The sequence below is a fragment of the Pseudorasbora parva genome, chromosome 13 (assembly GCF_024679245.1).
Source record: "Pseudorasbora parva isolate DD20220531a chromosome 13, ASM2467924v1, whole genome shotgun sequence".
NCBI lineage: Eukaryota > Metazoa > Chordata > Actinopteri > Cypriniformes > Gobionidae > Pseudorasbora > Pseudorasbora parva.
Window position 1 is genome coordinate 21,008,761 of NC_090184.1, and position 20,505 is coordinate 21,029,265.

The following is a 20,505-nucleotide window of genomic DNA, read 5'->3' on the forward strand; positions in this document are numbered from 1 at the left end:
TAGCAGTGACTGTTTGTGATTTATTGCTGTGTTATGTTAGGATCTTATTCTTTTCATGGGTGGCCAAGGCTCATTGATGCACATGGGGAGCGAAGGCTGGCCTGTGTGGTCCGATTAAACAGATGAGCTACTGTAGCTCAATGCTCCAGAAGTTAATGCTGGTTCTGATAGAAAGGTGTCAGAATATATAGTGCATCACAGTTTGTTGTATATGGGGCTGCATATGCTGACCAGATAGGGTGTCCATGCATGCCAAAAGCGCAAACAGTGGGCACGTGAGCATCAGAACTGGGCCATGGAGAAAGAAGATATATTGAAGAAGGTGGCCTGGTCTGATGAATCATGTTTTCTTTCACATCACTTGGATGGCCGGTGCGCCACTTTCTCAGGGAACACATCGCACCAGGATGCACTATTGGAAGAAGGCAAGCCGGCAGAGGCAGTGTGATGCTTTGGACAATGTTCAGCTGGGATGGGTCTTACCATCCATGTGGATGATACTTTGCCACGTACCACCTATCTAAGCATTGTTGCAGACAAGGTACACCCTTTCAGGGAAACGGTATTCCCTTGTGTCTGCAGCCTCTTTCAGCAGGATAATGCGGCCTGCCACAAAGCAAAAATGGTTCAGAAATGGTCTGAGGAGCACAACGAGTTTGAGGTATTGACTTGGCCTCCAAATTCCCCAGATCTCATTCCAATCGAGCATCTGTGGGATGTTCCGAATAAAGTCCAATCCATGGAGGCCATACCTCGCAATTTACAGGATCTGCTGCTATCATCTTGGTGCCAGACACAGGCGGACAGAAGTGAAGTATTTCTACTTTCTACTCAAGTACATTTTTAAGTATACTTGATCAGTGTTTTTTTTTTTTTGGTGGAAAACTTTTACTTCACCAAATTCCAAAGCATACTATAAAATGTCATACTTTTTACTGCACTACATTTCATAAATAAAAGTTGTTGTTTTCTTAGCTTTAATATTTAATTACATACAATGTTTTGTACTTTCTTACTTGTACTCTTAATTACTTTTACTTGAATAAAAGTATACAGTACTAATTCTTTCTATAATTAAGTATTAAATGATATTCAGTATGAAATATATTGCAGTAAAAAGTACAATATTATGTTTTGGAATGTTGTGAAGTAAAAGTTTTCCAAAGAAGTACACTGATAAAGTACATATACTTGAAAAACAAAATGACTTTGAAAGTAAAAATACTTCAATACTGTCTGGCTCTGGTGCCAGATACCACAGCACACCTTCAGGGGTCTAGTGGAGTCCATGCCTCGACGGGTCTGGGCTGTTTTGGCAGCAAAAGGGGGATCAACACAATATTAGGAAGGTGGTCAATAATGTTTACCTGATCTGTGTAAATAAAGCATGACACATTGACAAATGATGTATGGGTCTCATTTACTAGTAATTGTGTCAATTATTTCATATTTGTACGCACAGCAGAACTTTCATTCATGCATATGCACATGAATTTGTTCTTACCTTATTGTAATGTTAATAAATTTGGAGAAAGCATTTGCATAAAACAAGCCTAAATCATCTCCATATAAGGGCTTTTCACACAACCTTTCATTTGCAGTCTTTCATTACTTTCAGCAGCAGAAATATGATGCTCTCTGAAACCAGTTCAAACACACTAGAATACAGATGACAGACCTCTCATTACCCAGCTATACATATGATTATGAGTGTTTTTATACAGAGAAACCTTGCTGCGTTCATTTTTAGCACTTTTGAGAGGTGATTCTGGTGTCTGCATTACAGTGGAATAATGTGTGACAATTTTTTTGTGATCTGCTGCATTCTCCACCTGCAAGGTGTTGTACTCACCCCATCCGATGGCATAGTAATAAAAGTGTTTGCTGCTCTCCGAGCTGAAGACTTTGATCACCATGCTGTAGAGATGCAGCCCTTCCACCAGCATCCAGGCAAACGCACAGAGGAAGAAGAAATGCAGCAACACGGCCATGATCTTACATGGAAGCTGGAAGGTGGAGAATAGTATCATTCACTGTGGCCTTTGGGATCAGGGCAAGTGTCTAGACAACATACACTGCACAGAAAACTGATCTATTTTGTACATCATTGCTAATGTAATAGATGATGTTAAAATAAACACATGGGCGACAGCTCTATTGAGTTAAGCGGGTGTTCAGCCAAATCTTCAGACAGAGGAAGCACAATCAAATTAACTGAGTATCAAATGAATCTGTCTATAATGCCAGAGGTATGTAAGGAGTTTAGAGCAGTCATCGGCTCTTTCCACCTTATTGGATTTCTTATTGGAAGTAATAACAACATGTTTTAGATACCGATAATGATATGATAATCACCATAGACAACAAACACAATAAAACACAATATCTTGTAAATAAGATGAGTCATTTGAACATTTCATAAGCATCTTCCAACAAAAAATACTATGGAGGATTTCTTTGCAAACTTTCCATTTTTGTTTCAGTTATTGTCTAATAACTATTGTTTTTAATTAAAGAACATACAAGTTCTTGAAACTTCTGGAATCACTAAATAAATAAAGGTTAATTATTTTATTATATCAATATTACCACACTGTAAAAAAATATTAAAAAATCAAGTTACCTGGTTGCCTTAACATTTTGAGTTATATAATGAAAATTTTTGAGAATTGACAACCCTTATTCAAATATTTTGTAAGTATATTGGGTAATTGTGTGCGACACAGTGAAACATGCTATTTTCACTATTTTTATAATTTATCAATTTTTTTATGTGGTTCATTATACAATCATATTTTGAGTTTCTATTCATTAAACCAATTTCTTCATTGTATGAACTCAAATTTTAATTCCAATAAACTCAAAATTTTAAGGCAACCAGGTAACTTTTAAGTTAAACCATTTTTTTTACAGTGTAATATCTGTATCGTATAACTGTTTGGAAACAAGCTACTTTTTAATAATTACAGCAGCAATATAATAGGGGTTATCGGGTAAAAAAGGCTGAAAACCACTGCTTTAAGATGAAACTGTGAATTGTGCTAAATGGACTCACCGTGCTGGGACTGAAGCGGAAACTGATGAGCAGAAGGATCTGAGCAACTAAGATGGCAAATGCCAAGTTGGCATGAATATGGTAACGTTGGTTACGGATGGTACTAACAGACCTGCATGCACAGAAAAAAAGTATGAATTTGAAATAGTAATGGTGGAGAAACACTAAAGGCTTACACTAAGTTATCATATTTTAAAAAAATCAAAAAGAAGCTGACAAGTTTTATCATGTAGATAAAACATTTTTTGATTATATTTAAATAGAAGATTATAATCATGCATGTTCACAAAGCAATATGGCCTACTTACGACAACACGGCAAAGGTCACCAAGGTTATTGCCAGGCAGAAAATAGAGATAGAGCAGCCAATGTAACTAATAGCAGACAGCGCCACCTGGTGGGCCTTTGAGAGCTGTGGTGGAGACAAATGTGACAGCATAGACAATTAGATGAGGACAATAACTGAATTTGGATGAGAGTAAATCACAGCACTGAAGGGGGTTAAATGAGTTGAAAACCCCAGATGTTATTGCAAATAAGAAACACTGAATACCACAGCAACAATCCACTGATTGTAAAGTCAAAGGTTGCCAATGACCATCTGTATTTGGATTGACGTTCGCATAATCGTAAATGACTTGAAAGTTACAACAGCATTTCATCAGAACAAACCTGCATGAGTCTAACATAAATCCAATCAATCAAATCATTTCTTGGAACAAAATGTTTTTCTTAGAGAGCACTAACTATTTACAGACAACGTAGACCAATGACTGAGAAAAGATGACAGTAACTTTTAAAAGTCTTGCTTTTTTATATCAAATTTACATACATAAGTATCTATATATTCAAAGTCAGCACATTAACCCTGATTATTTCTCCTACAACTACTCTTAATACACTGGCGTTTAAAAGTTTTGGGTCAGTAAGTAATTTCCTTAAAATTAATACTTTTAATCAGTGAGGACGCTAGCCTAGAAATCTAGACGCACCCTAGCGGCAGCAAATTTAATTTGCCCGCAAGTGTGGTCTAGCCACTCTCAATTCCTATCTGAGCTGTATTCCTCAGAATCTGGACTGCCCAATCACATCGTGTATAGTCAGCGGGCGGGGCCATAATGACGACGGCCGAGTTGCGTTTGCGTGCTTCTAGTAACACAGTCTTCTAGTAAACACAGAAACTGGCGAACGGCGGCGGTCTTTCGAATCAGCTCTGCCCGCGCCTCTGGAAGACTTGGAGTTAAGCTTTTCTCTGAGAAAAGAACAAAGAGCGGCACTGAAGTCATTCTTAAAAAGGGAAGATGTGTTCGGAGTTTAGCCGACCGGAACGGCGAAAGTTTAATCAGTCAGCGAGCTCCCCTTCACCGTCGTTGCTCCGGTTGGTTGTAGAGCTATCCTATCGCGTGCAGAGGGAGTTTGAAAGACAACCGTTTATCCCGCCCCTCGGATTGAGCCCTGTCTATGGTGAGTTTCCAGACCAAACATCTTGATGTGGGTCTGGCTTGTCAGGCTATGAGGATGCATTAAATTGATCAAAAGTGACAGTAAAGATATTTATAATGCTTATTTAAAAATATATCTATTTAAATTAAATGCTCTTCTTTATATTTATAACTTTAAATTTATCAAATAATCCTGAAAAATAAATAAATAAATGTTTTCCACAAAAATATTTATCAGCAACTGTTTCAACATAGGTTCTTTTTCAATAAATGTTCTTGAGCACCAAAATCAGTATTTTGATTTATGAAAGACCACGTGACAGGAAAATAAATTAAGTTTTTAATTGTAACAATATTTCACAATATTACTGTTTATACTGTATTTTTGATCAAATGAATGCAGTGTTGGTGCGTTTACTTGATCAAAAACACAGTATAATATAAAAAAAAACATAAAAACAACATTACTGACCCAAACTTTGTCATATCAAAGTTTGATACTATAAAAATATTACCAAAAAAAGTGAGATTAAACAGAAAATGTAACTAATTTATTGCATATTTCAAAACTAATGGCTTATTCTGTACTTCCACAAATGAAGGTGTGCATATTAACTGCATCAAACCATCTAAAATATACATTTCAAAACTCTGACATTATTGAGCCTTGTTTGCTAGCCTGGCATCACATGACTTGGTCTTGGTATGCACTTTAAAGCACTGATTAGAAACAGAAGTTTCATAAATGTTTAAAAACTAAAACAGGAAACCAGAACTCGATTTTGCCCATCACAATTTAAATAGTGTAAAATGGTTATAAAAACAATTTTACCACAGTTTCACCCCCCGCAAAACCACTTAACTAACAGATTTTCATGACACAACCCCTTCTAACCATCTGTTGGTAAAGAGCGAACAGGTTTTATTCCTGAACATCAGTCAGGATATAGAGCTGCATTGTTACGGCTCCTCTGACACAGTGCCAGTAATTGGTACTCAGTGTTGCGTCTGCACGTCGAGCCCATTGGCAGTTGTTTTCCCCCATAATTCTATTTCCGTGCGTGGGTTCGATCGTACATTAACTCCGCTTCCTGCCTTGTGATTATCGTGGGCCCAGAATATCGAGGATCTGCAGAGCGGTGGAGAAAGCACGATTTCCTCTAGGCTTGAAGTACTGAGGTGAGCCGCTAATTGAGGCCCCGGCAGAGGCGGGAATTAGCATCAAAGCTCCAGAGGAGATGATTACATGACTGAGCGAGGACAGATTTTCTCAACAAACACATGCAGATGATAGATGCAGAAGAGCCAAGCTGCACCTGGGTGCCACGGTTTGGCTCGCGCACCATCGGAGAAGAACCTCGAAAACAGCAATCTGCATTAGCGTGAAGCAATACGTCTCTTATCTTCACAAACATGTCCCTACTTAGTGGGAACATCTTGCTGACAGCATTTTTAGCTTGACTTAAATTCACTCTTTAGTTCTATTTAAATAAATCAACATGTCAAGGGTTACCAAAATATCAAGCTGTGCCTGTCGTTCTGTATTTCAAAGGCAGATGTTATTTACAAGCTTGCTCTGACAGATGACAATCCATTTGTCCGCCCAAACCCGGCCCACAGGCCTCTGACTAGCGGCCTCCCCCGAGACACTTTCACACACAACGATGAGTTTCGAATGAACTAGAAACAAAATCCTGCACGTCACCCCTGGAGAAGTGTCTCAACTGCGTCCAAACTGTCTTCTGTATTAAAGCTCTGCTGCTGATTTACAGAGAGTCTCGGCCAATCAAAACCTCAAGCCCTGCATGCTGCTGGCTCGCTGCGGACGAGAAACACAGTTAGCATCGCATTCATCGCAGTGCCTTGGAGTTTTCAAAGATCCCTGATGGGATATGACCTCAATGCTCAATCAAGGTATCTTGAGAAATTCCACTAACATCAGGGTTCGCAGCCAGTTTTGTACTATATGCGCATATTTCTGGAAATCAGCTTGGATAAGACTTAGGTAGTCAGATATAGACGTCATGGACTGAGCGCCCTAAAATTGCTGGTGCTTATATATATATATATATATATATATATATATATAAAGCAGGTTTCAGTTCTCTTGTTTGCATTAAAACCAAGTAGCAATCAAAATAGAAATAACAGCGGAGATGAAATGCAAGCTTTCATTTAAAAGGGGCTGTTCAGACAGACAAAACAGAAAGATGAAGCCTGATGGAATAGAGAAATATCGATATTTGTTATTTATTTATATCTGTATTCCTAGTCTTTCTTCATAGCAGATTAATTATTGAAAAAGCAGTATGTCTAACCTGTTTCTACCAAATACATAAAATCTTACTATATATGGCAATGTGAGATACACATTCTCAAAAGAATTTTAGTATAATAAATTGTATTAAAAACAAACAACATATATATTACTCCATGGAGAAAGTAAACAGAATTATGTTAAACTTAAAGACACGAAAAGTGCCGTAAAGGTCTTGGATCAAAAGTAAGCAAGATGGATGGTAATTTATCTAGCACAAAAGAAAACAGGCAGCAGACATTGAGTGACATTGAGTGCCTCACCTCCAAAGGAACCACTTGCATAAGGATGGCAAAGTTTGTCAGATGGTTACACAAGCAAATGGAGAAGGACAGGTTTCCATCAGCTCTCACACACCCTTCGTTGGACCACACACCCTCTTTGAAGCTGAAACACACACACACACACACACACACACACACACACACACACACACACACACACACACACACACACACACACACACACACACACACACACACACACACACACACACACACACACACACACACACACACACACACACACACACACACAGGTTTAATTGAGCATTACAGTTGCTGGAGTTGTTCATTGTTTATATTGAAACCATACGCATTCACACCCTCGCCCAGCGTTAATGGAATTACCAGAGAGTAATTAATCAAATCTGATCTAAACGAAATCAAAACTAACGTAAGAACCCATTAATCTCAGTTAGAGAAAATATTCCAGTTTCATCACTCCATTAATGATGCAGTCATTTATTAAATATCCACATGGGAGAAAGAGCGAACAAGCTAAATAAAGAATGAGAGAGCGAGAGAGAGAGAGAGAGAGAGAGAGAGAGAGAGAGAGAGAGAGAGAGAGAGAGAGAGAGAGAGAGAGAGAGAGAGAGAGAGAGAGAGAGAGAGAGAGAGAGAGAGAGAGACAATGGAGGGAGGGATCACACTCCAAATCAAACATGCTCTAATTCAAATGATTCACATTGTTCACATGATCCCGAAATTGGCTTCATTACTTGGCCTTAAGTGATTTTTTGGGTATAGCTATTTTGGTATAAGATTGCTTTTTTTAATCAACAAGAGATTTTCATGATTTCTAAAAGACTAGATTGAATGACAAATTGGAAGAAAGACTCAAAGATCAATTAGAATACTGACAATTGTATGCATAAACTAGTCCAAATGAAAATTATGAGGCTGTGCTAAATATCATATAAATACCTACTGTATTCCTGGCTCTTATAAAGGATAACAGAGGGATATAAATACAAGACACACATACTGATATATTGAAGCACTTCCTGAAAAGCTTTAACAGGAAACATGAAATTAGACACATTAAAATAACAGATAGAGAGAGATAAATGGGAGAGAGAGACTACATAAATATCTCTGGACAGTGAGAATGAGGATGAAAGTTGGGACATCCTTAAATGGTCTAAAAATGTAAACAGTCCAACATTTTGATTGTAATTTTAACAGAAAATAAGTATGTAAAAATGCTACAGTAAAACTGTTAACTGCGTGAATGTAAAAAAATATGCTTGTTTTTTATTTTATTTTAAAATTAGGTACTGTTCAATTTATGCCTTAAGCACATTTCATGAGATTTTTGTTAGCAAAAATAAAAATAAAATAAATAAATAAAGCTTATTTACAGTTAAAACACAAACAAACAAACAAACAGGAAGTGGGCATTCTCTGACACCATAAAATGTGATTTTTCTATTTCCAAAAAATTATTTAAATAACAAATTGTTTATTGGTTATTATGGTGGTTATCACTATATATTTTAAAGTACACAGCATATTTAAATATCTAATTTAACATTTAAGTTCAAGTAAGTTAGTATATTAATACTATATCAGATAAAAAACAACAACATGGCTATGAACACAAGTACTAAAATGGAATTTCAAAATTCCTGTCACTATACTCCCCCCCCCCCCCCAATAATTACAAATAAATAACTGTGAAATACGAAACATTTGTATGCATAAAGAAGCACATGAAGCTGTGAGACCCACTTGTAGTCCAGGAAAGCGCAGTACAGGAACACTTTATTACTTTGGTTTAAGGCCAGGAGCTGCTGTTCTTTACTCTGAAAGACAGGAAAACAGTACAATTAAGAATGAAACATCACAGCTGTTATGTCCTTCATAAGTTACATTAGCATGCATATAAAAGTCCATTGTCAATAGTGTAGAGATGTATGAAGCACTCCTCACACAGATGTCACTTTTTAAGCTTTTCCAAGCAGCTTTCTGTTGGTAAGCACAGCAAATTCAAATGACCAAATGTACGTAATAATACTGATCGTGCAAATTGCTGCAAAGGCAAAATTTCGACCACAAAATTTGAACACAACTTTAGTGGCATTCAGTCCTCTATCATACCAGAGGCTTGAGACAAGTGTTTTAGTATCAGTGGTGACAACCACAGTCTCTCACATCAAGAGATTAGAAGCCAATATCACCAAATATATCAATAGTCAACATTTCAAAACGTGCACACATACACTATATTGCCAAAAGTTTTGAGACGTATGCTTGTACATGCACATGAACTTTAATGACATCCTATTCCCAATCCGTAGGGTTTAATATGGAGTTGGCCTACCCTTTGCAGCTCTAACAGCTTGGTTTAGAAGTGTGTTTATGGGAATTTTTGACCATTCTTCTAGAAGTGCATTTGTGAAGTCAGGCACTGATGACCCTCTGCTCTAATTCATCCCAAAATAGTTTTATCGGGTTGAGGTGCAGACCAGTCAAGTTCTACCACACCAAACTCGCTCCTCCATGTCTTTATGGACCTTGCTTTGTGCACTGGTGTGCAGTCATGTTGGAACAGGAAGGGGCCATCCCCAAACTGTTCCCACAAAGTTGGAAGCAAGAAATAGTCCAAAATGTTTTGGTCACCCCACACCACAATCCCCCCTTCACCAAACTTTACTCTTGGCACAATGCAGTCAGGCAAGTACCATTCTCCTGGCAACCTCCAAACCCAGACTTGTCCATCGGATTGCCAGACAGAGAAGCGTTATTGGTCACTCCAGAGAACATGTCTCTACTGCTCTAGTGTCCAGTGGCAGCGTGCTTTACACCACTTTACACCACAGTTGACGTGGGACATTTAGTGCTGAGGAAGTTTCAGAAATTGACTTATTGAACAGGTAGCAACCTATCATGAACCCACACTTGAAATCACTGAGCTCCTGAGAGCGACCCATTCTTTCACAAATGTTTGTGTCAGTCTGCATGCCTAGGTGCTTAATTTTATACACCTGTGGCCATGGAAGTGATTGGAACACCTGAATTCAATGATTTGGAGGGGTGCCCCAACACTTTTGGCAATATAGTGTACACGGACATTCCTTTTTTAAATAAATGCATACGCTCAGACACAAGAATGCTTTGAATATCCTCTCAATAGTCAGTCTCACAGAATATCCATGACTGCATAAAGGACACTATAAAGAATCAGTATGGAGGTTAAGAAAACAGACCCATATTTTAGACAGGAATGGAAAAAAACTGGTAGAGAGGATGAAGGATGTTTGGAAATGACTCGGAAACTACCTCTAGTATATCAACCAGTCAAAGTGGTGATAATTTAAAAGAGGATATAATTGAGAGAATTAGAACATTCCAAATGTTATCCAGCCGTGGCTACGTTTGACAGCACATAGAAAGAACGATATCATTATAGTGTGGGTAAGAGTTGAGGAACACTCAAGTGAAAACTTAAACGATAGCTGATGCTTTCCATTACTGATAGGACTCTTAATAGTAACAACAAATGATTTGGTCAGAGTAAACAGTTTGTGGCATTTTTCAAATCTCCCTTGCCCACACATTGCTTTGAAGCAATGTTAATTGTGCCTGTTGGTTTAAACAACAGGTTTAAGATGGTTTAACTAATAAAATGGTGGTTTAAATGAAAGTGGAAAACTTTTTGTTGTGCTGTTACCTGAAGGGGAACAGTACAGATCATTAACATCTTAATGAAAGACCAGAATGACTCCGTAAATGCATTGGTGTTGGAGACACAAACCTGGTGCTTCGTTTTTCTTTTTTTAAGGGGCAGTTTACGAGACTACCTTTTCCAGTTGTGGGTCAGAATACAATATGCCGCAATTCAAAAGTGTAGATAAGTTAAAGTAGGCTGAGCATGTATGGGTGTGGTTCTCATCTGCGCTTCCATAAGTTTTCACTTTCATTCGCTTCAGTTTCTATTGTAGTCCTACTCTCACTCTAGGTCAAAATCTCACTACTAAAAAAAGCAAGTCATTTTTACAGCTCCATCAGTAAGTCTCTCTCTCTCTCTCTCTCTCTCTCTCTCTCTCTCTCTCTCTCTCTCTCTCTCTCTCTCTCTCTCTCGTCAAATGAACACAGATGGGGTTGGCTTGGTGTTTGCGGCTCCCCCCTGCCCCGCAGCGCTCGGCACTTGCCAGAGAAGCGTGAAAGCACTCCAACACTTTATTAACAACAAAGGACTTGCAAAAGAGCACTCAGTATTGGAGGAGCTCCCTTTCTAACGTATCCAAAGACACAGAGAGAATGAAATTACACTTAAAATGCACACAAAAACACAGGTTGGTGATTAAGCTTGTTGGCTTGTACAGGTTTGGAATAAGTTCTTGAGTTATAACATTTATAGCCACAAAGAATTGTAGTGGTAAAAATCATTGTAGAGGTTAAATGTTGGCTAGATGTTACGTAACCTACAATTTCTGGGGGGTGCCTGGGGTATTTGGCAGCTGCTATGACATCATTCTCACCAGCCTATCAGATGACAGCAGGTTGTGTAATCACACATCAGGTCTATTCAGAGAGCCTGAGTGGCATGTGTTCATAATTAAGCAGAAAACACACATCCCTGTCATGCTGATGGAATGGTTTACACAGTCGACTCCGCCAACTGCAGCTTCAGTCTCTCTCCTGATTGGACGATGTGTAATTCCAAGCATATGCAAGCCTCTGTATTGTCATTCAGAGGAATGTGTTGAATGACAATAATGTGTCATGAATATTGATCAACATTCTGGATCAAATTGACGGGCCTGGACAACGATAAAGGATAATACGTGCCGTTTTATAAGGTAAGTTAGGTTGAGCCCTGTAGATTATGATTTAATATGGTTAGAATTTTACTAAATCATCAAAAGTCACAACAATTCAGTAGAATAGTTTCTTATTTAGCCTGCCTCTCATCTCTTCTGTCAAAATATGAAACATCTTGCACCAGACTGTGCCAGAGGTTAATATAAAACAACCTCACAGCTTTGCTCTATTTGGGTCTTTTTCAAAGTTCCCCAGAAAGCTTCATGTGGATGCCAAACTTCCTTCACACCCGGGTGAGTGATCTCCTTCCGCATCACCATTTGTTGGGGATCATTTGAAGGCGGAGAGGGCACAGATATGCTAGCTGTAACATCACAACATAGGCTTAGCTTATGAATATAAACTGGAAAATGTCAAATTAATATAGAGTATTTTTATAAAGAAGTCTCTCATGCTACACCTGAGTTTCAGTAGTCTACACCTGAGTTTCAGTAGTCATGTCAAAGCAATAACTAAATCAGCATACTATCATCTGAAAAATATTGCAAGGATTAGATGTTTTGTCTCCAGGCAAGACTTAGAGAAACTGGTTCATGCTTTCATCACCAGTAGGGTGGACTATTGTAACGGCCTTCTCACTGGCCTTCCCAAAAAGACCATTAGACAGCTGCAGCTCATACAGAGCGCTGCTGCCAGGATTGTGAGCAGAACCAGAAAATATGACCATATCACACCAGTCCTCAGGTCTTTAAATTGGCATCCAGTTATATTTAGGATCGATTTTAAAGTACTATTACTTGTTTATAAATCACTTAATGAGCTAGGACCTTAATACATCACAGATATGCTGATTAAATACAAACCCAACAGATCACTCAGATCAGCAGGATCAAGTCAGTTAGAAATACCAAGAGTTCACTCAAAGCAAGGAGAGTCTGCTTTTAGCCATTATCAATCAATCAATCAACTTTATTTATATAGCGCTTTTACAATCACGATTGTGTCAAAGCAGCTTCACAGTGTCAAACAGGATAATATTGCGACAAAATTAGATTTTGTCGCAATATGCCAGCCGCAGTTGGAACCAGCTTCCTGAACAGATCAGATGTGCTCCAACAGTAGCCACATTCAAATCCAGACTCAAAACACATCTGTTTAGCTGTGCATTTACTGAATGAGCTCTGAGCCACTGTATGTCCGACTGATTGCACCCTATCTTATCTCTTTATTAGGGGTTCAAGCACGAAGTGCTTGAAAACCTATTGTATTTGTGCCGGTTTATTATTCTGCCGTAAAACGCATCGTGCAGACCAAACCGTAAGGGCTAGAGACTTGAAACTTGCCCAATAGGTAGTACAAAAATCGAGGAGAGGTTATCAAATTATGAGCCAGATTGGCCCATAGGTGGCGCTATAGCGATCAATTGCGCAAAACTGCTCATAACTCCTAGACCGTTGGCCGTAGCCTCAAGTGCCTTATATCGTTGGAATCCTTGGCTCGAGACGGACCAGACGCATGCCTCGGATTGGCTCGCTCTTCAGGCGCCAATTTTGAGATATTTTGGGTTTTTTGAAAAACCTACTTTTGCAAACTGGTGCCTGGTTTTTTGACCTATCGGAACCAAACCAGTGCAGAAATATTCTCTGGAGTCAGATTATCAATAATCATTGAAAAAAAGTTGAAACTTTGATTCAATTTTGCTAAGGGGCGTCAAAATGGACGTTCAAGGCGGAGCCTATTTTATTAATAAGGCTATAACTCAAGAAAGAAATGAGATATCATCACCAAACTTGGTGCACTTATGTATGGGCTCAATCTTTGGTCACGATAAAAAAATCGTGATGATTGGGCTCTAGGTGGCGCTATAATGTTAAAAAAACTTAAAAACGGCTATTACCACCTGACTGTTAGTCTGATTGACTTGAAAATTGGTATGCAGTATCTTGGTCCAAGGCCCCATGTATGTATATGAGGACATCAGCATATCTCAATCAACATGGCCGCCATCGGCCAATGAAGTTGATACCTATAAGACAAGGTTAACGGAGGCCAATCAGAACGAAACTTGATGGGCATGTTTGACTCATGGCCCTAGAGGTCTGTAAGAATTTTGAAAGAAATCAACCACTAGTTGGCGCTAACTAGTTTTATGGCTCTGTAATCACGTGGTGTTTGACATATCCACACCATATGCATATCAATTGATAGATCTCCTCATGTTAAATAACTTTGCCTCTAGAGCCATTGCTGTCAATCAAATCGTTCATTAAATATTTGCAATTATGTTAAAAACCTACTTTTGCAAACTAGTCCCTGGTTTTTTACCCGATTGGAACCAAACCAGTCTAGGACAATTCTCTGGACTCTCTAGAGCAATCATCTTTGAAAAAAAAGTTGAACTTTTGCATTTGGATGGCCATAACAGGGACATTTAGAAAAGAGGTGTGGCAAAATACATTCAAAAGCCTATAAATACTAAGGGAAAACTCAAAACTTCACGACAATTGTTGGGTATATGTGGCATAACATGCTGAAGAAGCATGCAAAGTTTTATGGAGATCATACCATAGGTGGCGCTATACTGTTAAAAAGCTTTAAAACCATGCATTTCCTATGGTAAATTCCCTTTATTGGCTGTAAATGGCCTTTTCCATCTGTTATCATATAATGTTCAAATCATTTGTTAGATCTGCTCATTCTGACTCTCTAGATCAATTGAGAATGAGATGTCGTGCCCCGCCCATAGAGATCACGGAATCCTCCCCCTTCTGCCATTTTGGGAGGATAGTACTCGCCTTAGTGGATTCGGACAGAGACTGGAGAAGAGATATTCTGATGATGACTAAGTACATCATTTTCTAAACTCAATGTAACATGAAGTTTTAATCCACCCAAGCCGAGCTGAGAAAGCAGCTGCTGATAAACATACGCTATAATTCTCCTCAGGGTGTCAGTCATCGTCTAAACTCGTGACCGCGAAGCTGAAGTGTGTAACACCTGATGAATACAATCCTTTATTTATTTGTATTAAACATTTTGATCACTATTCTGTCATTTTCACTATCAATCATTTTACTGTATGTAATTTACATGTTTATGCCCAAAACGCTTAATTAATATTCAAAGTAGGCCTATAGTTGACAAATTTTCCTCTAACGTTACATTAATTTAAGGCACGTATTGAGCATTTATTCTACTTAAGAAGGCTGAACTAAAAGCACCAGCACACACAAGCGATCCTTTTTATTAGTCAAATTCATTTAGAAATCAAAACTCAACAGGTATTAAATATGATCAGTACAAGAAAAACTCTTACTGAGAGGACGAGCACTGGACTGCTGCAGGATAGTGGGGAGATTTATTTATATATTATTCAGAATGCACAGAAAATATATGTATAGAAACATTTCAGGAAGGTAGTAAAGCATCTAACATTAGGCCTCTGTTCCATTGTGCTGCAGGCAGCTCGTATGGGTCGACGTTTTTGATCTCAGCCAGCTTAAATACCTCTGCCTGGCGCTGGTAGTAAGTTTCTCCCTGTAAGAGGCCTCCATTTCTCCGTTTAAACGCGGTGATGATAATTCCTCAAGCCGTCGTTCCTGCTCCGATCTCTGTATCGCTCTTACAATGTTGCCCCTGGCAACCGATAGCGTAGGATCCCAAAATGGTGGACGGGCTCAAACACCGCCCAATTCGTCACGTGACAGCAAGCTACCATGACATATGTCCTCATTCTCAATAATTATCCAAAAAAATTACTTTTGCATTTGGATAGCTATAATAGGGTCATATCAAAATGTGACTTTGACCAAGTGTACCTAAACCTTTAACTCCTCAATAAATGTTTAGATCTTCTCAAAAATAGTTTGAGAATGTAAATGTGACATGTGACTCTAAACAAGCATTCAAACTTTTATGGAGATTGGTCTATAGGTGGCGCTATAACTATAAAAGCTTTGATGCGTTTGCTATGGTAAATTTCCTGTAATTGTTGTAAATTGTCTTTTTTATCTATTATCGTATAATGTTCAAATGATTTGTTAGATCTGCTCATTCTGACAGGTCAATAATTATCCAAAATGACTGGCATTTGCATTTGGATGGCTTAATTGGGTCATTTCAATATGTGGCCTTGACCAAGTGTCCCCGAAACCCTTTAATAAATCCTCAATGAATGCTCAGATCTTCATTTCATCTCAGTTTTAATTAATTTAATGCTTAAAGGCCTTAAATACAAAAGACCTTAACTGTTTAAAGGCCTTAAATGCTTGAACCCCGCTAAATGCTGCTTGCAGCTTTAATTCTTTTTATAATTGTTTTAGTTTACCTTTGTTCTTATCTTTGGTTATTGTTATTTTATATGTTCTTTTGAGTTAAATATGATAAGTGAAAACTGGGTTTGATGGAAATAGTAAGTTTGACAATAAGGTTTGAGTATGTATAAATCTGTGGAGGGTATGATGAGTGAGTATGGGTTTAACAAGAAGGTTCCTGAGTAAAAATCAAGGAATAGTGATCAAAATGGATGTTATGAACGTGTTTGAGAAAGAAATGAATGAGAGGTGTTCTAATTAAGATGGTACATGTATGTAGGCTGAAATGTGCTATACAAATAAACTTGCCTTGCCTTGCCTTGCCTCATGCTGCATTTCCTCCAAGGCTGCATTTATTTGATCAAAAATACAGTAAAGACAATAACAAAATACTATGACATTTTAGAAACTAGTAACTGAATAAAATTTATTCCTGTGATGGCTAAAATACATTTTCAGCATCCAGTCTTCAGTGTCACATGATCCTTCAGAAATCATTCTAATATGTTGATTTGATGTTCAAGAAACATTTATTATTATTTAATGAATAGAAAATATTTTCTCAGTATCTCATAAGTCTCATTAATGTACACACAGCACCCAATATTTACAGGAAAACACATTTTTGCAGAATTATTAAAAAAGAAACACTTAATTATCACATGGTCCTACGTATTCAGACCCTTTGCTTAGTATTTAGTAGAAGCACCCTTTTGATCTAATAAAACCATTAGTCTTTTTGAGAAAGATGCAACACGTTTATCACACCTGGATTTGGGGATATTGTGCCATTCCTCTTTGCAGATCCTATCGAGTTCTGTCAGGTTGGATTGTAAACGTTGATGGACAGCCATTTTCAGGTCTCTCCAGAGATGCTCAGATGTTAACAGATTGGAGGTTGCACACTGCCTGCGTGATGCGCGGCTCGAGCTAACACGTGCATACTACACTGTAAAAAAAATGTGTTGGTTTTTGTTGGTTTAACTTAAAAAAGTAAGTAACCTGGTTGCCTTAATTAAAATATTTAGTTGATATAAAATAAAGGAATTTTTTAAATAAATAGAAACTCAAAATATTATTGTATCTGAACCACATAAAAAATTTGATAAATCATGAAAATATCACAATTTGGCATGTTTCACTGCGTCATCAGAAATAAAACACACACAATTACCCAATATGCTTACAAAATCTTTTAATAATATTTTAATAAAGGTTGTCGAATCTCAAAAAATGTTCATTGTATTAACTCAAAATTTTAATGTCAAAATTTTAAGGCAACCAGGTAACTTTTTTTCTAAATAATTTTTTACAGCGAAGAAATAGAAGAGACGCCTATTTTTCACGCGACAGATGAGCGTTTTCAAGTAAAATGTCAATTACAAAAATGTAATTTTGACATGAATACATATTAATTACATTTTCATGTTTGAAAGTCTCTAGGTTAACATAAATGCAGATATAGGCCTAATTGTAATAATAAAAAACAACATAATTATCGATTTTGAAATATTACACCTGTCAATACAGAAATAAATATTCTGTAGCCTATTTTGCTGTCAATACTGCCGATGTTTTCTTGAAGTGAAGTATAGGCCTTGAAGTATAGAAGTAAAGGCCTTCCCTGTACATCAATAGTAGCAGCAGCACCACGCCAGACACGCTTCTGGTGTGCAAAGACAGAAAACGGCACACAGCCGCCCCGCAGCTGACACGCAACAGAAATGCCACGCTTGCAGTGTGTCTCCGGCCTCATATTAGCTGTGTGCTTAGGGTCATTGTCTTGTTGGAAGGTGAACCTTCGGCCCAGTCTGAGGTCTTTAACACTCTGGAGAAGGTTTTGGTTCAGGATATCCCTTTACGTGGCCTTATTCATCTTTCCCTCGATTGCAACCAGTCGTCCTGTCCCTGCAGCTGAAAAACACCCCCACAGCATGATGCTGCCACCTCCATGATTCACTGTTAGGACTGTATTGGACAAGTGATGAGCAGTGCCTTGTTTTCTCCACACATACCGCTTAGAACTAAGGCCAAAAAGTTTTATCTTGGTCTTGTCAGACCATCTTATTTCTCACCATCTTGGAGTCCTTCAAGTTTTTAGCAAACTCCATGCAGGCTTTTCATGTGTCTTGCACTGCCATATAGCCCGACTGGTGGAGGGTTACAGTGATGGTTGACTTTCAACTTTCTCCCATCTCCCGACTGCATGACTCCACAGCCACAGTGATCTTTGGGTTCTTCTTTACCTCTCTCACCAATGCTCTTCTCCCCCGATAGCTCAGTTTGGCTGGATGGCCAGCTCTAGGAAAGATTCTGGTTGTCCCAAACGTCTTCCATTTAAGAATTATGGAGGCCACTGTGCTCTTAGGAACCTTAATATCTTATATAGACAGGTGTGTGTCTTTCCTAATCAAGTCCAATCAGTATAATCAAACACAGCTGGACGCAAATGAAGGTGTAAACCCATTTGAAGGATGATCAGAAGAAATGGACAGCACCTGAGCTAAATATATCAGTGTCACAAGCAAAGGGTCTGAATACTTAGGACCATGTGATATTTCAGTTTTTCTTTTTTAATACGTCTGCGAAAATGTCAACAATTCTGTGTTTTTCTGTCAATATAGGGTGCTGTATGTACATTAATGAGAAAAAATTAACTTAAATGATTTTAGCAAATGGCTGCAATATAACAAAGAGTGGAAAATGTAAGGGGGTCTGAATACTTTCCGTACCCACTGTGTGTGTGTGTGTGTGTGTATATATATATATATATATATATATATATATATATATATATATATATATATATATATATATATATATATATATATATATATATATATATATATGTATATATATATATATATATATATATATATATATATATATATATATATATATATATATATATATTGTAATATTATATAGTGTAAATATTTAAATAGTTTTTAAGTGTTCATAAGTTAAGTGCTCACTTTGATTTTAGTCTAATTGACATTTTCAAGCACTCAAATGTATGAATTTGATTTTATTCCTTTGAGTTCACATTTTTATCTGCCATTGTGGTAACATTTTGGCAAATTATTATTTCACATTATGAAAAGTAATGTCCTAATCTGTCCTTATCTTCAGAATTTATAACTTTGCCTCAAAAAGGACTCTGTGCATCTGAAGTGGCGTCAATACGATAGAGTGGGAGTGTTGTTTCCATACTTTTGGGACAGTACCCTTGATGTCTGCCTTGATGACTAACCCAATGACTAACTGAAGGAAAAACTGAGTGCTAGCAATACAATAAAGCCTATATTTAATTTACACAACACAAGAACAATCCTATATAGTTCCCCAAGTGTTAAAAGAGTAATTGGCTGTTCTTTCAAAAATGTCAAAAGCATGTTGCGTTATATTTTCTGTTAGGTTTTTTGAAGCCATACGATAGGTTTGCATTTTAGTTTAAATATATTTAGGATATAACCTTATTTTTTGATGAACTGTTCCATTAAATATTTATTTATTTATTTATTTATTTATTTATTATTCACATCTCTCACTCTTACTTTCACACACACACATATGCAACAGCACATGCTCAGAATTGCCTGCTAAACATCTCCTCACACACTGTCTCTGATTGAGACCAAACCCAGTTACACACCATATAAAAACGCTGCCATTGGTTTCCTGAGGTATGCTGGTTAATGGCACTGCACTGGAGCATATTTACAGAACTGCTCAATCTAAATAAAGCCTGGCTGGGCTAAATTTAAAAAAGTGTGTTGTCCAAGCTTAACACAGAAGATAAATGTTGAGAAGTAAATGTAGGTTTTTGGTATTTCACGTTCTATTCACAGGCTCTGTAATTACATACGTTTATGGACAGGCTGGGCTGTAATTTAGAGCAGCTGCTTCTGTACATGGAGAATACAAAGACTACTGCACATGAAAAGTCAATGAAAACACAAAGACATGTTCCATCGAAAACTTGGAAACGAGACAGAAATAGGAAATGTGACAAGCCAGATTTGAATTAGTGTGACCAAATAATCATCACTGAGTTGGAGTTGGAGTGATCAATCTGATTCTCACAACTTCACAAAAAAGGCTCAAGCCACATTACTAAATTTGGAACAATATATGCTATTGTAATTGATTTATACTTGGTTACTTTTGATAATGGCCAATGAGAAACGCTTGAACAGTAAACGTGCATAAACATTTAGCACTGTGGTTCCCAAAACTGGGTATGTGAGGGGTACGCAAACAAAGTTTTGCTGTTTGTTTAAAAACCCAATCCCAAAAAAGTTGTGACACTGTACAAATCCTGAATATA

General features: G+C 37.6%; 1 protein-coding gene across 3 annotated transcripts in view; it reads right to left on the reverse strand.

The window, feature by feature from the left end:
- The window catches only part of adgrd1 (adhesion G protein-coupled receptor D1), a 62,710-nt gene that overhangs the window by 8,373 nt on the left and 33,832 nt on the right, over window positions 1–20,505 (reverse strand). For all 3 annotated transcript variants that reach the window (XM_067413424.1, XM_067413425.1, XM_067413426.1), the window contains 5 exons: window positions 8,827–8,900; window positions 7,078–7,201; window positions 3,364–3,467; window positions 3,056–3,167; window positions 1,853–2,006 (listed from right to left, as the gene is read on the reverse strand). In XM_067413424.1, the coding sequence (XP_067269525.1) occupies window positions 1,853–2,006; window positions 3,056–3,167; window positions 3,364–3,467; window positions 7,078–7,201; window positions 8,827–8,900 (568 nt within the window). The remainder of the gene's footprint in view (window positions 1–1,852; window positions 2,007–3,055; window positions 3,168–3,363; window positions 3,468–7,077; window positions 7,202–8,826; window positions 8,901–20,505) is intronic.